Source organism: Sebastes fasciatus, chromosome 3 (genome assembly GCF_043250625.1).
Source record: "Sebastes fasciatus isolate fSebFas1 chromosome 3, fSebFas1.pri, whole genome shotgun sequence".
Lineage (NCBI taxonomy): Eukaryota > Metazoa > Chordata > Actinopteri > Perciformes > Sebastidae > Sebastes > Sebastes fasciatus.
Genome location: NC_133797.1, coordinates 7,035,417 through 7,056,920, shown reverse-complemented (window position 1 = coordinate 7,056,920; position 21,504 = coordinate 7,035,417). Strand labels below are relative to the sequence as shown.

At 42.1% G+C, this 21,504-nt stretch overlaps 1 protein-coding gene across 3 annotated transcripts; it reads right to left on the bottom strand.

The window, feature by feature from the left end:
- Positions 1 to 563: 563 nt before the first annotated feature.
- On the bottom strand, positions 564 to 20,914 carry galnt7 (UDP-N-acetyl-alpha-D-galactosamine: polypeptide N-acetylgalactosaminyltransferase 7). 3 transcript variants are annotated; one of them, XM_074628456.1, is made up of 15 exons: positions 20,443 to 20,914; positions 18,574 to 18,691; positions 17,558 to 17,876; positions 15,558 to 15,724; positions 14,292 to 14,422; positions 14,087 to 14,166; positions 11,409 to 11,591; positions 9,363 to 9,480; positions 9,131 to 9,253; positions 7,164 to 7,279; positions 6,097 to 6,199; positions 5,861 to 5,959; positions 4,641 to 4,769; positions 4,411 to 4,441; positions 564 to 3,637 (listed from the first exon to the last, which is right to left on the bottom strand). In XM_074628456.1, exons 1-15 carry the CDS (start codon positions 20,563 to 20,565, stop codon positions 3,531 to 3,533), a joined length of 1,947 nt encoding a protein of 648 aa, XP_074484557.1. In that variant the 5' UTR covers positions 20,566 to 20,914; the 3' UTR covers positions 564 to 3,530. The 3 variants fall into 3 exon arrangements, with proteins under 3 accessions (XP_074484557.1, XP_074484548.1, XP_074484560.1); XM_074628447.1 differs by lacking the exon at positions 11,409 to 11,591 and adding an exon at positions 11,860 to 12,042 and having other exon boundaries at positions 20,443 to 20,913; XM_074628459.1 differs by lacking the exon at positions 11,409 to 11,591 and having other exon boundaries at positions 20,443 to 20,913.
- Positions 20,915 to 21,504: the final 590 nt, after the last annotated feature.

Sequence of the window (21,504 nt, the reverse complement as noted above, 5' to 3'; positions counted from 1 at the left end):
AGGTCTTTCCTACCAGTGACCATCAGACTATATAACTCATCCCTCTTCTGCAGGAAAGACAACTGAAAACACCGGACACTGAGAACAAAAATAATATCAGTATTATGTGCAATACTACTTTTCCATTCTCATGTGCAATATCACTGTTCATTGTGTGCAATATTAATGTCCAACATGTGCAATATTACTTCTTTTCTCATCATATTCAATTTTACTTCCTTTTCTGTTTTTTAAGCTTATTTTTATTTTTTATTTTTTTAAATCTTTTTATCTTTTTTATTTTACTTATCTTATTTACTCATTTTACTAAATGTATCTTACTTGATTGTTATTCTATTAGGCAATGGTGCTAGAAATAGTACGTTTTATTTTTATACACTTGAACTTGTTGTAATTTTTGAGCAATCTCTGGCACAAGAATTTCCTTTGGGATAAATAAAGTTCTATGTTATCTTATCTTATTTGGGTAAGGTTTAGGATTTTCTGAGACCAGCATGACACACTCAATGAGCAGTAACTAATTTTCCTTAAATCACAATAACAAAGAGAGAACACAGTAGGAGTAGTAGTAAAAATCAGGTCATTTATTTGTTCAATCACCCACTGTTCAGCCCATATTATTAAATTTCTGCTATAAGTTAGATATTTACAACATCATTCAAGGCCCTTCACAAATGCATCATGATCGTCTTCACAAAGAAATCTATTTACATTGTACAAAACATTGCATACGTGGTCATCCATACACCAAACCCTCTTTCCCTGGCAAAAAAACAACAAAAAACCCCACAACATTTTCTTCATTTGTTGTTTTCCACACAATAAGTTGTGTAATTCTCACTGGTATCATCCCCCCCTCGAACAACCCAGTGTTTTGTTTTGTTTTTCATTATCACACAGGCAGTTATTAAGTCACAGACAACTGGTCAGCTACCAAATAACTCATCAAGACTGTCAGTAAGGCAGGCAGTTCACTGTCCTCAAATAGGTGGAAGTTCCTCTAAAGCATCTCAATGTCTGTAGAAGTTGATGAAATTAATTCAAGCAATGGAAATCAATAGAAGTAAATGGCAACCAATGAAATTGAGCAATTGGTCAGTTTCAGGAATGGCACACCGGGAACGGACCTAGAGATGGGTTTAGGGAAACTAATGCTGTATGAAGTTTTGTGTGGGAGGACACGAGCATCGCTTGCTTTGTTTTCAACTTTGTGGTTTGTTTGTTTTTTGTCCCGGTCAGGCTTTTGATAGTGTGGTGAATTAAATTCTGCTTATTCATTAATCAAATTAAGCCTGTTAAACTGCTGTATTAGCTGCAAGCTAGAAGTGGGCCTTTAATTGGGGATGGTAAAAAATATCCTTCACAAAATGGAGTGCAAATGTGAATAACAAATAAATATAATTCAGTATTAGAATGTGTCAGTCTGTTCAGCCTGTTCAGCAGGTGCATATAAGAGCGTTACTTCCACCTCACTGGTATCTGAGGAGGAAAGTGGATGTATTTTGACATGGTGAAAATGGCCTATTAGCCACTGACCGAACAAAGTTTGTCATCTTTACAGGTTGATTGTTCACATGAATAAAAGAAGCCAGGACTTTAACACTCATGAACGTCAGCATGACACCGCCAAAACAAGTCAATCACTTTGACGTGATCGCTCGATGACACAGATTTGACTCACCTGAGTATTCTTTCTTTGATATATCTAATAAATGCTTTGTTTTTGACATCCTATTTTAACTCACTAGTAAAAGAGACATTTTCCACCTTTTATGTGGATATCCAGTCTGTGTTGATGGTAACTGTAGTCGAATGAACAATTCATTCCTCAGCGCTGCTATATTGACCTAGAGAGCCGAGTTCCCGGCTGCAAAATCTGTTGTTCTTCCTGCATCCAGCCAAGGCGTACTGAAGGAGGCTGGGACGCGGATCTTGGGGTATGGGGTATAACACATGCGCAGTGTAACTGGAGCTGCGGTCGTGTGATGCTATTGGCTCAATTTCGGCGAGACCAGACCAAATGTTACTGCGCATGTGTTGTACCTAGGGATGTTAATTTTGAAAAAATCTCTTAACCGATAACCGATAACCGATAACCGATAACCGATAACCGACCCTCGTTAACCGACAACATTTGTGCCTTGTATGCAGCGGTGCGCCAGCTGCAGTGTATGAGCACAAAAGACAACGGAGTCTCCAGTTCACCGTCTGGAAGCGTTAATTTAGCAGATAGATAACTTAGATGCTGCGTGTAGTGTCGCGGACATGCAGCCATTTTCCCAGTAAAAATCTCCACCGCACATTTAGTTTAGTTTAGCAGCTGTGTGTTTGCCCGGCGTAACTTTAGCGATTGTCCAACAAACTGTGTGTGTGTTTGTGCCGCGTTAGCATCTGTAGCTGTGCTGGTAGCTTCGTGCTCCCCGTAGTCACACACATACGGTCTGTCAGCGCGGCGTAACTTCAGTGAGTTCCTCACAGACCTTGTGTGTGTTGTCGGTGGCGTTCTAGCTGTGAAGGTAGGTGTAGCAGACAGTGTGTGTACAGTTTATTTGTGGGTGAATAAATGCTACGAGGCTACAACTCCTCCGTTCAAGCGAGCTCAAGATCTGAGCCAACTTCCTGTCGAGTTTTTCTCAGCTTTTTAATTAATTATTAACATTTCTTTTAACCGTTTTAACCGATCCTGGTACATGTAGGCACAGGCCAGTGCGCAGGAGCACCGAGGAGAACTCAGCTTTCCGGGTCAATGTAGCGTGCAGTGAGAAATGTATTGCTTCATGGACTACATTTACCATCAACATCGATTGGACATCCATATAAAAAGGCTCCAAAGTTTCCCTTTAAAGCCTGAAAGCCATCTTAAAACTGACTTGTAGACAAAAGTAAGCGTTATGCCAGCCAGCACATGTAAAAATGTGTTTGGTTAAAAGATGTTTCATTGAAGCCTCCACCAACAAAATGACTCTTTGGTAGGTGAGCTAATCGGTTTGATTGAAAACGTCTGATATTCGCATGAATGTTCAATAGTCAGAGTTGATGTGATTCGTTTCATAAATCAATGTAGTGGTTTAGAAAAGACCTGAGAGCCCAAAAGAACAGATAGAGAGACACAGTGTAAACAGAACCACTATGAAGGACAGAGAAAGAAAGAGACAGACAGAGAAAGAACCCAACATGATTCCAGTTCAGTGTTTGTCCAACAGGTCATTTGGAGAACTAGTAGCTTCAGCCTCCATACCAGCCAGTTCTTCTTCTGCCATCTGGAGTGTCTATGTGTCTAATGCATGATCATATGGACCAACAGTACCAACAGTACCAACCAACCTGTCAATAGTCAATACTCTGTATCTTTAAATTGGACCATTGGCTCATATCAAAAACATTATTTCTTTAAAGGACAGTATCAGCTTGATATATCTGTAAACTCAGAGTATGGATGTATTTCTTGGTGTATGTGTGTATGTCCTCATACAGTCACCATGTTTTTCTCCATGCTGCCAGTGGTTTACTTTGTGTGAGTTGTTCAGTCTTCAGACAGCCACTATGTTGTTCATCTCCCATTTCTGAGTGGTTTTACTGTTGTCACAGTCTGATATGAAGACTTTGTGGAGTAGGTCGGAGCGGTCCAGACATTTCCCTGTTAGGAGAACACATATGAACATTACTATTAGTGTTTGTTACAGGGATTCAGAAGCCCCTTCTCCCATGTGAATCACTGGAAGTGAACCTTATCCAATGGTCCAATATGGATCTGTTTAGAGCAGGGGTCTCCAACAAGTAGCTCGCTACCTGTGTCTGAGTGGCTCACCAAGGGTTACAAGAATATGGACATAGATTTAAAATTAAATTTAAATGTCTATCCAATAAAATTCACAGACATTGCGCCCCCTTCTGACACAAAAAGATTATTTGCCAATCAGCCGACAATTAAACAAGTTGCTGTGCTTTCAAATTTCATGACATCAGCGACGCGGCAACATCAGGTGATGGCTGAAACGTTACTAAAGGACCATGACAGTAAGACAGAAATGATGTCTGCTATTGGTGATGTACAACTTGGTGGCGCTATGTGTAGCTCTTTCATTTGAACTACTTTTGGTAGGTCCTGACCACTGCAGACCAAGAACATCCCACAAGAGCTGCAGTTCTGGAGATCCTCTGACCCAGTCGTCTAGCCGTCACTATTTTCCCTTGTCAAAGTCACTCACATCCTTACGCTGGCCCAATTTTTCTGCTTCCAACACAAAGTTCAAAATGTTCACTTGCTGTCTAATATATCCCCCCCACTGCCAGGTGCCATTGTAACGAGATAATCAATGTTATTCACTTCACCTGTCAGTAGTTATAATGTTATGGCTGCTCAGTGTATAAGAAAACTGTAGCCTGTGTTATAATAGTGCAGATATTTACCTGTTGGTACATGAGTGAACCGATGGAGATCCTAGAAAGAGAGAGAGGAGATGAATTCTTCATCATTCCAATACTTTTACCTTCTGTCTAGCTTAGACTCAGTGTGCTCTCACACACTGGTGAGTGAAGCAAGGTCAAATACACCACACCCAAGAGTCTGTGTTTGATCAGTAGTGTGTGTGTGTGTGTGTGTGTGTGTGTGTGTGTGTGTGTGTGTGTGTGTGTCTCACCTTGAAGTATCTCCACTCAGTGTTCTGGTTGTGATCACAGTGTGTGATGATGACAGCTGTATCATCACCTCCTCTAGTCAGGCACTGGTCATACTGCATCAACTGGTTGACCTCATTGATACGGAACAACTACACACACACACATACAGAAAGCTGGTTAACTCTGAGTTAGTTAACCCTAAGTTGAGGGAAACTCTGGGTTTACAGTAACACATCACTTTAACTCTGCGTCAGTTACTGTGGTAACAGACTCTGTGAACCAAAGCTGCTCACTGGGAGGCTTCCTCTGTCTCCTCTCCTCCTTATTTACCCGTTGCCATGGTGAATCCTAGTATTGGAGCTCTACTGATGGTGCCTTTTTTTCCATTCATCTCGCACACAACTAACACATACAGTAACCCACGCAGGCTGTGTCTCCAAGGAGGAAAACAACCAATCAGAGCCCAGCTGGAGCCTTGCCGTCTCTGAGCAGCTGTCAATCACTCGCCGATTCCGATCTGTTTTCAGAAACATCTTGTAGTGTACTGTTTAGCTGTAGAATGAGAAAGTTTGGGATCTGGTAGCCATGTTGAGATCAGTTGAGGAAATACCAAGCACCGTCCACCAGCCGGAGCACATTTTACAGTTGAACAGTACACTACAAGATGTTTCTGAAAACATTTGAGAGAAATAGGCATTACAGTAACACAATATTGATTCATATTTGATCAGCGCTGCCTAGTCTGACAGTTTGATCGAAGTTCGCCAGTGATTGACAGCTGCCTCCGTTGAATGAACAGCCAATAGGAACGCTCTCTCTCTGAAATGACCTGTGATTGGACAAAGTCTCCTGTCATGGGCTAGATTTTCTAAAGCCTGAAAACAGAGTCATGAGGAGGTGCAGAAGTCTAGTTATCTCTCAGAACACTTGAATTACAATATGCTGAAAGGTTATTATGGGATTTTTGCTCAATGATGCCAAAAATATACTGCCTACTGAAGCTTTAAGACATGGGCAGAATAAGTAAAAGTACTTCTTTACTGAGGAACATACTGTAGAGTCCAAACGTCTTAAAGAAACAGGCTGCATATTGTTCTTCTACTCTCTGGCCGACACGCTAATCAAAGACCAAACCAGATCAGGACCGTCTCCGTCTGGACCGAACAGAGCTACATGAGACAAAGCAACACACATGACACACTGTGTGTGTGTGTGTGTGTGTGTGTGTGTGTTTCATTACCTGGTTGCCCCCCATTCTGTGGCACGGTCCTATTTCCACATTGCCTCCATTGGTGTGTCCCATACTGTCAATACAGTAACTTGTCTCAAAGCCTCGAACCTACACACACATGGACAAGACACACACACACACACAACCCTAAGACACAGGATATTATACAAAATGGTTCAAACAAGCGTCTAACAACCATGAAACATACTGTGTGTGTGTGTGTGTGTGTGCGTGCGTGCGCCTACCTCCCCCCATTCTATATTTTTAGGAGGCAGAGGGTAGTGCAGTGGAATATCATACGCAATTTCCTCCATGAACCACTTGAAGCTCTTGCATCGATGTTCCTCCCTAAAAGACAAAAAGTTCAGCCAACAAACAGCAAACAGTTAATTCACAACCAGTGACCTTGGTAATAATAGCCAAGCTAATAAGCTAATAACGTCTTCATTTCATAACCAATTCTAAAAATAGAGGAAGGAATTTCATGAATTTTTATGAAATGTGATTATGCTATTGCTCAATATTATGCACAGTAGAGATGCGCGGATCGGCTCTGACGTCATCCAGATCTGCATGGACACATAAATCATCCAACCGCCACCCACCCAAAGGAACTATACCGGCACCCTCGTGGACACTCCACCTCTACTGGTCCCTGTGGGCTATACAGTATGTAAGCGTGATGACATATTACACTGAAGTATGCTGGTTTTAAATGAATGAACATCACGTGTTTCCGTGTATCAGTGTTTCCCACACATAGACTTTACTTGGGCAGGCCTAGGTATATTTTTCTATCCATCCGAGAGAACGATGCTATCCGCAATCGATTAACTGGTGGACTAGTAGTGGCAGGATGCCCCCGGGGAGCGGATGGAGAGCTCTGCTCGCTGCCTCAGCTGTTTGGGCTGGACCTACAGCAGGATTACGGTGACATGCACTCCGCTCACCCTTCATTGGACTGACGGGCTTCTAGTGACACATTACGCACACACAAGGTTCATTCCCATCCAGAGCCTGCGATTGTTTTTAAGAAATCTTGCAAGCCATTGTTTCTACTGTATTATTTCACCCACCCGCTATTAATCAGACATGCTGTCAGTGGGCTTTTCTCACAGTTTGATCTCTCGATTGTCAACTTTTGTCAGCCTAAAAATCAGACAGTGCACAGGGGCTTCAACGGTGGGTAGCTCGTAGTAAAACGAGAAATTCAGAGATGTGGAAAAGTGGGATGAAGTAAGACAAAAAGATACAAGTCTAAACATCTATCAGAAACAAATACAAAAGTATTTTGTTGCATTGTTTGTTATACCTGAAGCGTTTAAGCTCACTGATGTCTCCGTAGGCCAGAGAGAGAGTTTCAGGACGACTGGCGTAGAAGTAGTCCTTATATTCATCCCACCATACCTCCACCACACGAACATAGTTCTGTACACACACACACACACACACACACACACACACACACACACACACACACACACACACACACACACACACACACACACACACACACACACAAACATTATATTTTATGTGACATGAAAAATAGTTTTGCATTCTGAGCTATAATATAATGAATATAATAAAAATAAATTGAATTTAGTAGGTCTAATTATACCTCCTAAAATACAGCAAGTGTTGGGAAGAATGGACGACATGCAAGATGTTACCATGCCAACTGATTAGTGCTACACTGGTTCTAAAACTTGGGTCCATATGAATAAACATTGCATATGTCATATCCCACAAAAAAAACTGGGATTAATAAAGGAAGAATGTGCAGTGATGCAGATTTCAGACCAGGTGCACATATGTTTTTCTACCAGAGCAATCAGCGGGTGATATAATAAAGTAGAGACTACAGTAAGATGATTGATGTCATTTAGTAATAAATAATAACTGTTTATTTGGGTTGATCAGTGATTCTATTGCAGTGTACACAAAGATCTGATAAGATTTATAAACTTAATGCTGATTAGTTACTTTTGTGATCAATTTTACATTGGAGGCATCATTTTATTTTCCCATTCATGATCTTTATGATTTATCCTGTATTGTGAAGCTGTAGGGGAAGTCTGTTTCGATGTGAGCGCTGTAAATTAACATCACTGATTACCTTTTTGACAGATTGATTGACGGGTCGAAAAACAAGTGGAGCAGGTACAGGTAGTACGCGATATGCAAAAAGGTAATTAGGGGCATGTCTGCATCCATTTTGGGGCCAACTGTGCTCGTGGAAATGAGGCTTGTGCATGTGCGCCTATTCCACAATGAACAGGATTTATAAAACAGAACCATATTGTCAATACTGTATATATTGTTCCAATTTTTATTATTCCCCTTGTATATTGTTCCTACTTTGTATATGTCGACAGTCAGCGTCCTCTTGCCTTGTGCTCGCCCTACATAGACATGAACGAGCATCGGTCAAAACTAGTGAAGCGACACACGTCAGTTAAAACCACAATATCACTCTATACTGTATATCTCCTGCTTGGCAGTAATGTTAGCTGACCAGACTAAGGTCTCTCCATGAATCAATGCTGATACTATTGTTAACTTTCCCTGCTTCAGCCTCGCGACCGTAGTCAGAAGGTACAGGGGAGACACTGGAGTTTTGGTCGGAGACGATAATGTTACTTTTCTGCAGTGTATAGTGTGCACACATGCACGTGAGAGGTGGAGCGAGTGAGAACGAGCGCGATGTGTGAGTGAAGGCAGGCAGGCAGGCAGGCAGGCAGAAGAGCAGAGTACAGCATCAACTCCGGCCCTGGAGACCAAAGCTACGGTCTCCCCCGCCTGCTACGGTCTCCCTCGCCGTCCTGTGACGGGAGATGGGCTTCACTAAATATAACTTTGCGGTTTTGGTGCTTCTGTGTCGTTTGTGTTGGAGTCTGAGTCTGAACAGCGTAGCCACACACGAGTGCGTAATGGAATACCGACCCGCAATGATTTATACGTGTAAGAAGTTACAAACAGTACCTTAAATTGTTCATATTTCATATGTCTGCCTACTTTTGTTTTGCTTTTTGCACTGTGTTGTATCTTGATTTTTGTTTTTACTGATGCTTCTTGTTCCTGCACTATCCCCTTTGCTGCTGTACACTGCAAATGTTTCCACTGTGGGACTAATAAAGGAATATCTTATCTTATCATACTTACACAGAGCTTTTTAAATCTGATAAAAAAAAGAACGAATACGCAAATTTCTGTCTTTGTGTGTACAAAACTTTAGTTGTGAAGCTATACAGAGTTTCAAAGCGTGAGCCATTCTACCTTCAGAGTGGGCGACGATCCAACATGCGCAGGCGGAGGGTTGCCTTGCCATCCCTGAAGTCTGTAGATATGGCCGACACGAGAACAGGGCACAAAGAGCAGCTGGCCACCACACTGCCAGATCTACAGGAAAAAAAAAAATCAAAGGTGAATATTGCTCTAAACCCTTAAATGATGGATGTGTGTGGCCATTCAGCCTCAGTGTGTATAAACTGGTTTACTCCATGTTTACCTTGTATGATATTTCAAAATTCTCTCCTCCCCATATCTGCAGTCCTGGGTCATACAGACCCAGCTCAAAGAAGTATTCTCTCTCTATAGCAAAGAGACCACCCGCCATGGCTGGAGACCTACAGGTAGAAAGACGGACACACACACAGCCACAAACACACATATACACATATGCTCAAACTGGTGCATCACTGTGAAATTATAATCATCACATCATCTATTCTTGGTCGGTCTGAAAATCACACATTAAGCAGTTAATTTCTGTCATCAGTCAGTCAGTTACAGTATTAATTACAACACAGAGAACATAAGATCAGACCGACAGAGAAACAGGCTGAGCACAACAAGAAATTAGTGGAAGCAAAGTGTAGAAAAAAGACCAACACGAAACAATGAATGAGAAAGTGATTGGGGGAAGGTGGGAGTGATGGTGCCCCAGTCCGAACCCGATTCACACCAGAAGCTCACCGTAGACCCGACAAAGAGTCCCAACACAAACTCATTACTCCCTCTACTTTTAGACTCAGACCCAATCGTTTCTCACCGAAGGCAACGCTGTTCTCTTTTCATAGCCCTTTAAAGTCCCTGTAGTTCAAGTGGACTTAAAAATAGATTCAGACTCCCAAAAAAATTGTAGTTACAGGAAAAACATCAGAAAGTCAGAAAGAGTAGAAGACGTACGCAATCCCACAAAATTACACAAACGGGGCCCACAACATGTTGTGGTGAGACATTGAAGCAAACAGGCAGTCAGTGGACAGGACAGTAGTAAGAAACTCCCCATCAGAGGAGGTACATAGTTTGGGTTTAGTTGGTTAGGTGTGATATGAATTGCGAGTTAAATTCATTTATATATTTCATATACTAAATATCTGAAGAGTTGGTATTAAATAACAGCTGATGGTACCCATACACCCTGGTCTTAATATTTCTGTTTTTGAGGTTAATTTATGCACTTCTACTGAAATGAGTTCTGTATTTCCACCCTCTGATTTTAAGATTATCATTTCTTCAAAAGTTAGTTGAGTGATAGTCTTAATGTCAGACACAGCATTAGCATCTGTCCAGAGGCCTGTACTACGAAGCAGGATTTAGCGTTAGCGAGGTAACTTCAGGGTTAACCCCTTCAGGGTTTTCAGTCCTACGACGGTGGTTCACTTCTTACCGGGGTAGATCGCCATGGTAACTGATGCTGAACACCTTACCTGCTCCGAAGCAGGTTATGTTCCAGATCAGAGATCAACTCGTATAAAAGCACCTCCTACTGACCAATCAGAGCAAGTTATAATCCAGGATGAAAATAACACAGTTTAAATTGAAAGATGCAGGAAGTGTGGGTGTGGGTGCTTACCGCTTTGAATTATGTTTTTATATATATATATTTTTTTACTTTCTCTTGATTCCGTTTCACACCGCCGGAGCCGTAGACGCAGCTGAAAGAAAGTTGAAATAGTCATACAGGCCACATCATTATTGAAGGGCATAGTGAAGTGTAGTCCCTTCATCAATTGCACTTTTAAAAGCTATTTATATCTAGACGACTATATCTGACTTTTGAGTGTTCCGTTAAATTAATAAATCTGTTACTTTATGCATTGAAACATCGGGAGTTTTTTCTTTTGCCAGCTGTCCTTTAATTGTCTTACTTTTAGTCTGGATTATGTATTTAACTTCTTCGTATTTATCTAATATTATAGTTCGCTCTTCCTTTGTAAAATGTGCAGCTCTGCCTGTCTGTCTGCAACTCTGTAGACTTGTCCATGTCTGTGATTGGTCCCATGCTGCAAACCCCGCCCCGTTCATGTGAACGCACTCACAGCCAGACTGAGAAACCCTGTGTTGATTTACCGAGTTGATAACCACCGTCGTAGGACCGCTTAGCGTGATCTCGGTTGTTAGGGTTAGTTAAGCCAGATAATGAGAAGATACCCTGGGGATGTTGAACTCGCTTCGTAGTACAGGCCTCAGGTTAGTTGGGATATGTTTGTCTTCTGTGTTGATGACACTGTCCAGATTAGTCAGGAGGCTTGAGATTGGTTTTCTGTACCTATATGGCTCAGTGGTAGTATTTCTGTGTTTTTTTTCTGCGTCTCCCAGAGGAACTCTCTTCCAGAGCATGCTCCAATCCCAGGCTCCTCTAGCAAAGCCGTCCTTATCTCCTCCACCCTGGGCCTCGATGTTGTACTTCTGGCCATGGACGGAGTCGACCAGGGGCACCGTACACACCGTTCTGACAGAGTGGGGGGTGGGGCCATGCATACAAGACACATGGTGGGGGGAAGAGGTGTGGGGGTGGTGTACATGAAGGAAATAAAAAGAGGCAATACAGACAGCAGTGCCAGTAAAACACGCAAAGACATTGGGGGGGGGGTCAGAGACGAAGACAGAGCGAGGTACAGTGGAGGATAGGACAGGTGGGATGAAGGGATGGGAGATGGGAGATGGAGACACAAACAGAACAGGGATGAGTGTTAGCATGCTGGCTGCGGTGTGTGTACCGGTAGGGCTGGGTGGTATGTTTTCTCTTGGCCTTCTCTCTCTGGCTTAGCGGTACTCTCTTCCAGAGCAGGCTCCAATCCCATGCTCCTCTAGCCAGGCCGTCTTCATCTCCACCCTGCTGAGGCTCCATACTGTACTCATTGCCATCTATATAGTCTATCAGTGGTACTGTACATGCTGTCCTACACACACACACAGACACACAGACACAAACCTTTGTCTTTTTTGGGCTGTGATATTTAGTCAAACACTACACAAAGGGGAATTCCTTTCAACGCCCTGTTCTAAATGTGGCAGAGGGGAGTTTTACAGCTGAGATGTGAAACTACGACATGTGTCTTGTGTCATTTTACCAAATCTGACGGCACAGTGTTTTTGTTTTGCGTTGCAAAAAGCAGCATTTCGGATTAAACAGCTCTGTGGCTCACACACAGAGAAACCTGGGCTGTGGTCGAAAAGTACAAAAATTACGTCCTAACGTCTTTTCCTAACCGCTTCTCCTTAGCCTCGATGGAAAACATCATGGGGTAAAAGGAAAGATGTGAAGGAGAATTCAGAAGGATTTAGGAAAAGACAACTGTGGTGTTCAGAGAATCTGATTGCACTTTCACTATAGGCTCCGTAATTATGATGCGACGGTGGCGGATGTTAGTGTTGCAGGTGGTGAAACTACAATATTCTGAAGATGGACTACAAAAGGCGCTGCATTCCCCCCGTGCGTTCTTAAATAGGTCTTTCAATGACCGGCTGCTTCACCTGCCGTGTGTGAAGAGAGATACTGCAGGTACTTCTGCTGGAACACTTTACATCAACATATAATAAAGGATTATCTGACCTAATGTGGACAACCGGTGAAAAACATCACTTCATTACTAAGGTTGGAATTGAAATAAACAAAGGAATATATGATAAATATTGAGTTAATTGTTTGAGTTATGGAGAAGGTGTAGGACCATATACTTCTTCCAACTTCTATTCGGACATGTAATATTTATTTATGTTGATTATTTGTTAATTGACTGTTTACTGTTCATTTTATTAGTTATTCTTGTTTTGTTTTTTACTGAGGTATTTGTTACATGTTCGAAATAAATAATTAATTAAAAATAAAGAGAAACTAAATGGTTGTCAGTGTCCACTCATATTAAACATGAATCCCAATTAGTGTATGAGCGTATGAAAATAATATGCAAGATAAGCATATCGTTTGTTATCAGGAACGGCCGAATGGTGCGTCGCTTTAAATGCTGCGGCCGCAAGGAATTGTGGGATGTTCTCCTCTCTTTTCCTTTGGTAAAGGATGGTCCAGTGTATCCTATGCTAAAGGAGATAATAAAGGAAGCATTGAAGCTCCTTTCCTCAGCATTTAGAGGATTCAAACAGCTCTTATCATGGCTGCTACTGAGATACATCCGGGTCATTTCACTCCGTTAGGAAACCTTCCTAAGAGAAAAAAAGACTATTCGACCGCAGCCCTGTTGTAGAAACTATGCAGGAAAAAATGCATGGCAAATTAAGGCGCACGTCATATCACAGAATTATTCCTGGAACGAGCAAGATGTATATACAGTACATACAGCCTGCAGAGTTGGTATAAGCAGATACAGTAGTCAATGCTGCAGTATTGAGAGATGAGTGATGCACCTGGGGCCAGACTCTTCTTATGCATACATATACTGTATGCACGGTACAGAATCCTGCTGCAACAGTGTTTTTGTACACTGTGGCAGCTGAGAGCAGAAGCAGATTTAATGCAGTGATAAGAATGGACACAACCTCAGAATCTCCTTCTGAGTGAAACATCTGGAGCAACTGATAGAGATGTAGACATCTGTAAAATACAAGCAACCTATAAATCTCTATCACTGGATCAGAACAGAAAAGAAATATGAAGCAGTCATAATTATGTCTTTGAATAAGCTGCACAGTGACCCTTTAGTTTAGAGTAAAGATAAGAGCACAGATCTTGATATCTGAGTACAGATAGTGAAATACAACTGGACAGTAACACTGATGGTGTTGTGTATAAAAGCTGCCATGTGCACGCCTGCATGCACCAACAGTAGGTTACTGATAAGCTGTATAAAGAACTGGTAGCATAACATGGACTGCAATTGAGTAATGAATAACAATCTCTGTTGGATGACTGCCAGCCTTTATAAAGTCAAAAGTCACTAACAGCCTTCCTCACGTGTGTGACGCTGAACAGGTTTGTGTGTGTGTTACCTGTCTTTTGAAATTGGAGCAACCAGTGGAGCATACCAGTTGACTCCAACCTCACAATGAGCATCCAGGTAGATCAGCACCTAGAAAACACACAGACAGAGGGTGAATACATTCAGACAGACAAGATGAGAAAAATAAAGTGTTTTTTGAAACTTAAAATACGTATGAACCTGAACATGAGCATGATTTTAAGATCATATGATACCTGTCCTTTAGTGGCCTTCTGGGCTCCTATACTCCTGGCCTGGATCAGTCCTTCTCTCTTCTCATTTCTGAAGAGTTTTACAAGACCGTTCCATTGCTTGATGTACTCCTCTAAACGCTCCTTCAGATGGACTACACGCACACAAAATAATAATTAATAAAGTGAGTCCAGTCCAGCTGTCATCTTTGAACAGGATCAACTTATCTCTGCTCTTCCCACCATCTTAACCACACTGCTACTGTTACAGAGTTACAGTACGCTGCATCACATACACCGATCAGCCACAACATTATGACCACCTGCCTAATATTGAGTAGGTCCCCCTTTTTGCCGCCAAAACAGCCCTGACCCGTCGAGGCATGGACTCCACTAGACCTCTGAAGGTCTGCTGTGGTATCTGGCACCAAGACGTCAGTAGCAAATCCTTTAAGTCCTGTAAGTTGTGAGGTGGGGTCTCCGTGGATTGGACTTGTTTGTCCAGCACATCCAACAGACGCTCGATTGCATTGAGAACTGGAGAATTTGGAGGCCGAGTCGACACCTCCAACTCGTTGCCATCCACATGATGTAAAAGAAAACGGGATTCATCAGACCGGGCCACCTTCTTCCATTGCTCCGTGGTCCAGTTCTGATGCTCACGTGCCCATTGTAGGTGCTTTTGGCGGTGGACACGGGTCAGCACGGGCACCCTGACCGGTCCCCATACGCATGAAACTGCGATGCACTGTGTGTTCTGACACCTTTCTATCGGAACCAGCATTAACTTTTTCAGCAATCTGAGCTCCAGTAGCTCTTCTATCTGATCGGACAACACGGGCCAGCCTGCGCTCCCACGCGCATCAATGAGCCTCGGGTCTGACCCTGTCGCCGGTTCACCGGTTTTCCTTCCTTGGACCACTTTTGGTAGGTCCTGACCACTGCAGACCGGGAACATCCCACAAGAGCTGCAGTTTTTGAGATGCTCTGACCCAGTCATCTAGCCAGCACTATTTGGCCCTTGTCAAAGTCGCTCACATCCTTACGCTTGCCCATTTGTTCTGCTTCCAACACAAAGTTCAAAGTTTAACATGGTCACTTGCTATCTGATATATCCCACCCACTGCCAGGTGCCATTGTAACAAGATAATCAATGTTATTCACTTCACCTGTGAGTGGTCTTAATGTTATGGCTGATCAGTGTATGTTGCTTTTGCAACCTGCAACAATCCCTATCTGTTAATAACCCTGCTACAAAATGTGACTGTATGTGAGGAAAAGCAAACCCACCTTTGTTGCTGAAATCATCTATCATGACTATTTCAGCCAGGTATCTCCTGGGAGTCCTCTTGATGACACTGTGGACGGTTCTCATCAGTGTAGACCAGCCTTCGTTATGGAAGACTATGATCACACTGGAGGTCATCAGTCTGTCATCATATTGCCAGTACTTACACCTGGAGAGGTGGGACAGAGGGCAGGTCAGTTACATTCATGTTACAGCTTCCCATTAGGAATGCTGCAGCTATCTCTCTAACGCAACTTCATGTCACTCATTGGATGCGTGGGCGGGTCCAAAAGGAGTGAAAATAGTCATCTAATGTAGTGTGACAATGTGCGTGTGTGTTGGTATCGGAGAAGCCCATTTGGTGGAGTTTGTGCGTATTGAGGTGTGTTCTATGTATTTTGTTCTGTACCTGTTGAGTGTTAGAATTGCATGTCATGGAGGATATTATAATGCAAAGCTACTATCTGTTTCTGTGATCTGTATTCAAACAATACTGGAAATGGGTGGGGCTTATATCTGAAGTTGTTAGAAATTGTCTGATCTGCTTCATTTTCTGCATTCTACTGACACCTGGTCGCTACGTATTTATAGAGGTTGACGCCCAGAAACGTCCTGAAAATCCAGGCAGAGGGCTGTCAGACCAGTTTGTTTAGCTTGTTCAGTGAGGTGTGTTTGAGTCACACCTTACTGCCTCCTGTGTGTGTGTTTGCTTAGTCAATCATCTGAGGGCTGTACTACAAAGCAGGAACTGCGGTTAGCGAGGTAACTTCAGATTTAAAACCTTCAGGGTTTTCAGTCCTACGACGGTGATTCACTTCTTATCGGGGTAGATCGCCATGGTAACTGATGCTGAACAGCTAACCTGCTCCGCAGCAGGTTATGTTCCAGATAAGAGATCAACTTGTATAAAAACGCCGCCTACTGACCAATCAGAGCTCTGTGCACGGATCGTATGATAATATTACACAAATACAAGGAAGTTGAAGTCATAAACCAGGCTGAAAGCAACACAGTTTAAATTTCATGGATGGAGGAGAGTCAGTTTTTGGTATAGAGGTGGAGTAGAACATTGATATGTGTTTAGTTTAGCATGTTTGATTTGCAAATACTGAATTGGGCGGGACAGTATTTGTCCTGGAGTTAGCAAGCAATTATTAAAAAGATGGGCCAGGCTGGCGACTCCTTTTTCTTTCCATTGTGGAAATGAAAACGCTTTCATGCCAATACAAAACATGGTGTGATTCCATAGCGGAGTTAGTGCTGATGGGGAGGCATTATGCTGAAGGATGTTGTTAGCTTTCCACCAGGCTAAAAGGGTTGTGTTAATGGTGAAATAGGTAATAAATCTTTCTTGATGGTTGATCAATGAATGGCCTTTAATGTGTAGATCTGGAGTTACTGATTGTTTTAAGTCTAGCCATGAGCAGCTTTGATGACCAATATTGGATATACATTAACCGTATGGCTAGGAAATATTAATATAAGTTTGAGGCGTTCAATCCTCCAAGAGATTTAGAAGTTTGTTTGACTCTTGGTTTCCAGTAAAATGTCATGTTTTGTTTTGCCTGAACCAATCAGTAATGAGTGAAATATCCCTCCTAACGCCCATGGTAGTGGTTGCTACAAGCATGATAACCTATAGTTAGGTCATTTCTCAAATTATATATTTAAATTCTAAATAATATATCTAGACCAGCTTGTTTTGATGCGTTCACATACTCAAACTAAACATGCAGAGCGAACTAATTTATCCTAGCATTGTGTTTGCTTTTATTTGGTTGTTAAAGCTTGGCCTGTGCTGTTCCTACAAGACACAGTGAATGCTGTCAAGTGTAGTGGTCAAATAATATGACATACCATCATGACATATTAGGACTGAATTGCAAATTGGTGAAGTGGAGCTGTAATAGTAATCTAGGGCTGGTTACAGTTAAATCCAATAATACAGTGAGCAAAGAATGTGTCAGACTTGTGGTCAGTCAGTATGAACGGCAGTACTCACTGTTCATGGCGTATATCACTGATGGTCCTGTCCAATGAGATCATGTCACTAGCTACCATGTTGAAGCCAAACTCTTTGATGGAAGCCTGGACGGCGTCTTTGTAGTCTGGACCCAGGACAAAAGGCTTGCCTCCCTCTCCGGGACCACCGGGGACCCCCTCAGGCTCAGGTTCCTTAGGCTCAAAGTTTCCCAGGACACCTTCCTTCAGGATGGGGCTGGTGTAGGTGTGTGAGTGGGGCCTTATTGTCACATACTGCTGCTGGATCACCTGCTTCTGGTTGGGCTGCTGGTCCGGTTTTGGGGGATGGTTGTCTCCTCCTAGAAACAACAACCAGAACCCAAAAGATGACAAAATCCCACAATATACAAGTGCTAATAAGACTGTACCTTTGTCTTCTGCCCTCTTTTTCAGAGGGAAATTCACCTTTTTAAATAACAATGTTGGGGTTTGGTAGGAGCAGGTTTGGTTATTAGCAAATATGAATTATTAATATGAATACAATTATTGATATTTGCCAAATCCCTGTTTGTTTACTTGGTTTGCATTATTATCAGCTACTAGGGCAGCGCCTGACAATTATTTTTCTTATTTTTGATAGAAATAAATGTGTTTACTGTTTTAATTCAGTTGAAGATACAATTTCTGTTGTTCCATAAGCATCCAATAGCACAAAATTTCTTCCTGGCCTACGGTTGACAATTTTTAATTTCAAAATATCATCAGTGGGCAGGGAGAATATTTGGGGATTTTGGAAGGATTTCTCTTTCTGGAGTAAAAAATGAACTGAGGCAGATTAGACCATTTAAATGTAAGTACAACATTGCATTACTTTGTCACTCTCCATTGAGTTGCCTTCATATGATCAACCATGGTGAAACATCGTATGAAATAATATGAGTTGAAGAGATCGTAAAGGGCAGTATTTTTCAACCTGGACCCTATTTTCCCATGTTTTTGTGTCTAACTGACTACAATTTGGAAATTGGTCCAGGATTGAGGGAGAACGTGTCTCACCATGTTTGAGTCTGATGGAGTTGAGGTCGACCTCCACCCCTTCCACATGAGGCCAGGGCACCACAGGCTTAAACTGATCTGCTAAGTCTCCTTTGGGCAGCACATCCTGTCCGTCATCCTGTACGGAGGATATGACAAGAGAGTATTATACATTACACAGACTCAGATGCACACTATTAACATTACATCAGAGAATAATACAGTGGTTGAACATGCTGGGACAAAGAAATAAACGAAAAATAAAAAAACAATATGATTAAATATGGCTATGGACCAACTTAAGGTCTAGTAAGCAGAATACAACACATTTGGTTCAACAAAAAACAGCTACGTGTATCATTTGGGAAGATTAATTAGAGCTGATAAGAGCCTGTCATAAGTTTCCGCTTGTGTAAATTGTCATAATTAGCAATTATTATTAATTCTTGAGTTATGGCCAAAAATGTGTTTGGTGAGGTCACAGTGACATTGAACCTTGACCACCACATTCTAATCAGTCCATCATGACCCTCAGCGGATGTTTCTGCAAAATTTTTAGAAATTGTTGCCAATTATGTGGATGTTTGAAGGAGGATTTCAGTTTGTTACTCTCCAGTAAGGTTTATGGAAAAAATTTGTTTCATTCCAATTCTAAATTAGATAACAAGGCTTATTCTAGTTCTCTGGAAGGGACTTTGGCATTGGATTACTCAAAAAGCACACAGTAAAAGAACTTCACATTATTTGTGCGAGTAGCCTGAGAAGTACGGAGTCAAAAAATATCAGACTCATAAACTACTTATGGAAAAAAAAAAGTGTTTTATCCCGCTTCAAAAGTAGACAAAAAGGCTTATTCTTTGTCTCTGGAAGGGACTTTGACATTTGGATTACTCAAAAAGTACACTGTAAAAGTACTTCATATTATTTGTGCAAATAGTGTAAGAAGTACTTTGTCTAACAATAAAAGGTTCATGAACTGCTTGTGGAAGAAATGTGTTTTATCCCACTTCAAAGTTAGACAAAAAGGTTTATTCTTCTTCTCCTTGGGACTTTGACATTGGATTAATCAAAAAAGTACACCGTAAAAGTGGTTCACAGTATTTGAGCAAGTAACCTAGTTTAAGAAGTAGTCCAAAGAAGTCCAAATGTTAAACTATTGTTCTGTTCCTTAATTACAAATATTGGAAGTGGAACCATCATTTATTTTGAAATCCAGACCGGAAGTACTAAATATAATAATGTACATACGAAACTTCGTATTGATTCAATGTTCTTTCAGTTCATTGCCGGGAATAATTTAAGTATTTCTGTGACATCTACTTGAGAGACTGTATTCAGCTCGGTCACTGTCATAAGAGAGCAACAGATGACCGTAAACATCAGATCACCCGCGCACTCTAACCACCAGACGGCTGGTCGGAACCCCGTCAGCTAACTACCAATCTAACTAACTTCAACACAGTTCCGCCTAGCGACGCCAATCACAGCAACATGGTGACATACGCGGATATGTGTCCGGTGTGATGTTAACAGTAACATGTGAATAGAGGAAACGTTACTAGAGGATGTGCAACTGTGACATTAGATCCACATCTGTCAATTCACCACCATATGATCAAAGAGACAGACAACGTTAGTAGGTATCTAGGAGCACATCTCCATGACAACAGACAGTTAGTATGGAGCTATAGCCAGACAGCTGAATGAAAGCGTGTCCTCACGTCGTTGTATTGAAGACACACAATCTGTTACTACCCTTCAGTCAACCACTCCTCATCACTGTGACTGACTTCACAAAGCTAACATATTACACTCTTAGGCTGCGTTAGGTTGTAGTTATGCTAGCAGCTCTGAACAGTTCCCCTACAACAGTGCAGATTGTCAACTCACCCGTTTCCCAAAAAGGTTTTCATCGTCGGCTTTCGGTGACAGAGAAGACCAGAGCACCACCAAGCCGAGGAAAGTCCCAACGACGAGCAAACTCCGCAGAATAAACCCCACTTTCAGCCTCATCCTGGGAGCTGTTGTCGGACGGCCAGCAGTCAGCAGCCAGTAGCTCCACTAGATTAGCTTTAGCTGCTAACGCTACTGTGGGTCCTAGCAGCGAGGAGCTAACCGGCTGGCAGGATGTAGACAGGCAGACAGCTATAAGTACTAGTTCACTGCTGATGGCTCAAGTTTGAACATCGAGGCGGGCACTAACTCGACGACAGGCGGTGGTGCTTTCCGACACAAGGTGTTTGTTTTCCAGCAGGCTGATGAAAACTGCTCTTTTCCGGTTCTTCTCCTGCTGGCTCCTTGTTGACAGTCGGTGGGTCTCTGTGACCTGCTGCTGCTGCTGCTGAGAGGCAACACAGCCTGTAGAGAGCTCACATGGCACAAGCAACAATGCTGCCTGACATATGAATTATTCTGTAGTAATAATATTATATTTATATATATTTCTTAATATTCAATTGTTAAATATTCAAATGGTGTCCCTTGGTTTCTGCTCATAGACTGATGTCTGACTGATGAGCAGGTTTTCTGGGTGTGGGGAGAGGATCAAGAGGTCTGTCTGGTTTGTCAGACATACTGTACTTTATGTGACGTGCGGTTCAATTATTGTCTCATTGTTGTAACGCTCACTTAATACAGCAGCTAAACACTCCTCAGTGATTCACATGGAGGGAAGGAAAGAGCAAAGCACTAATGACTATTGGAATAAACACACTAATGAATATAAAATAATGTAGGAATGATTAATAAAGAGCATTAAACTATAGTGCATGATTGTAGAGTGTTGTCAATCCTGTTGTCAGTTTGTCATTTTAGAACACCCTCGGTATTCATCACCTCTCAGATGTCATCATTCCTTCAGACAAAAGGCTTCAGGAAATGGCACACTGCCAGGCAAGCAGCATGGCAGAACAAATAAAGGAGTAGGCTGCTTCTCAGACACTGTGACGTGGA

Excerpts from the sequence above, each read along its gene's own strand:
- galnt7 (XM_074628456.1), bottom strand. The coding sequence starts at position 20,565 with ATGAGGCTGAAAGTGGGGTTTATTCTGCGGAGTTTGCTCGTCGTTGGG. Across the intron at positions 6,200-7,163 it reads AGTGAGCTTAAACGCTTCAG|GGAGGAACATCGATGCAAGA; the intron begins GTATAACAAACA and ends TTTGTCTTTTAG. Across the intron at positions 3,638-4,410 it reads GTTCACTCATGTACCAACAG|GGAAATGTCTGGACCGCTCC; the intron begins GTAAATATCTGC and ends TTCTCCTAACAG.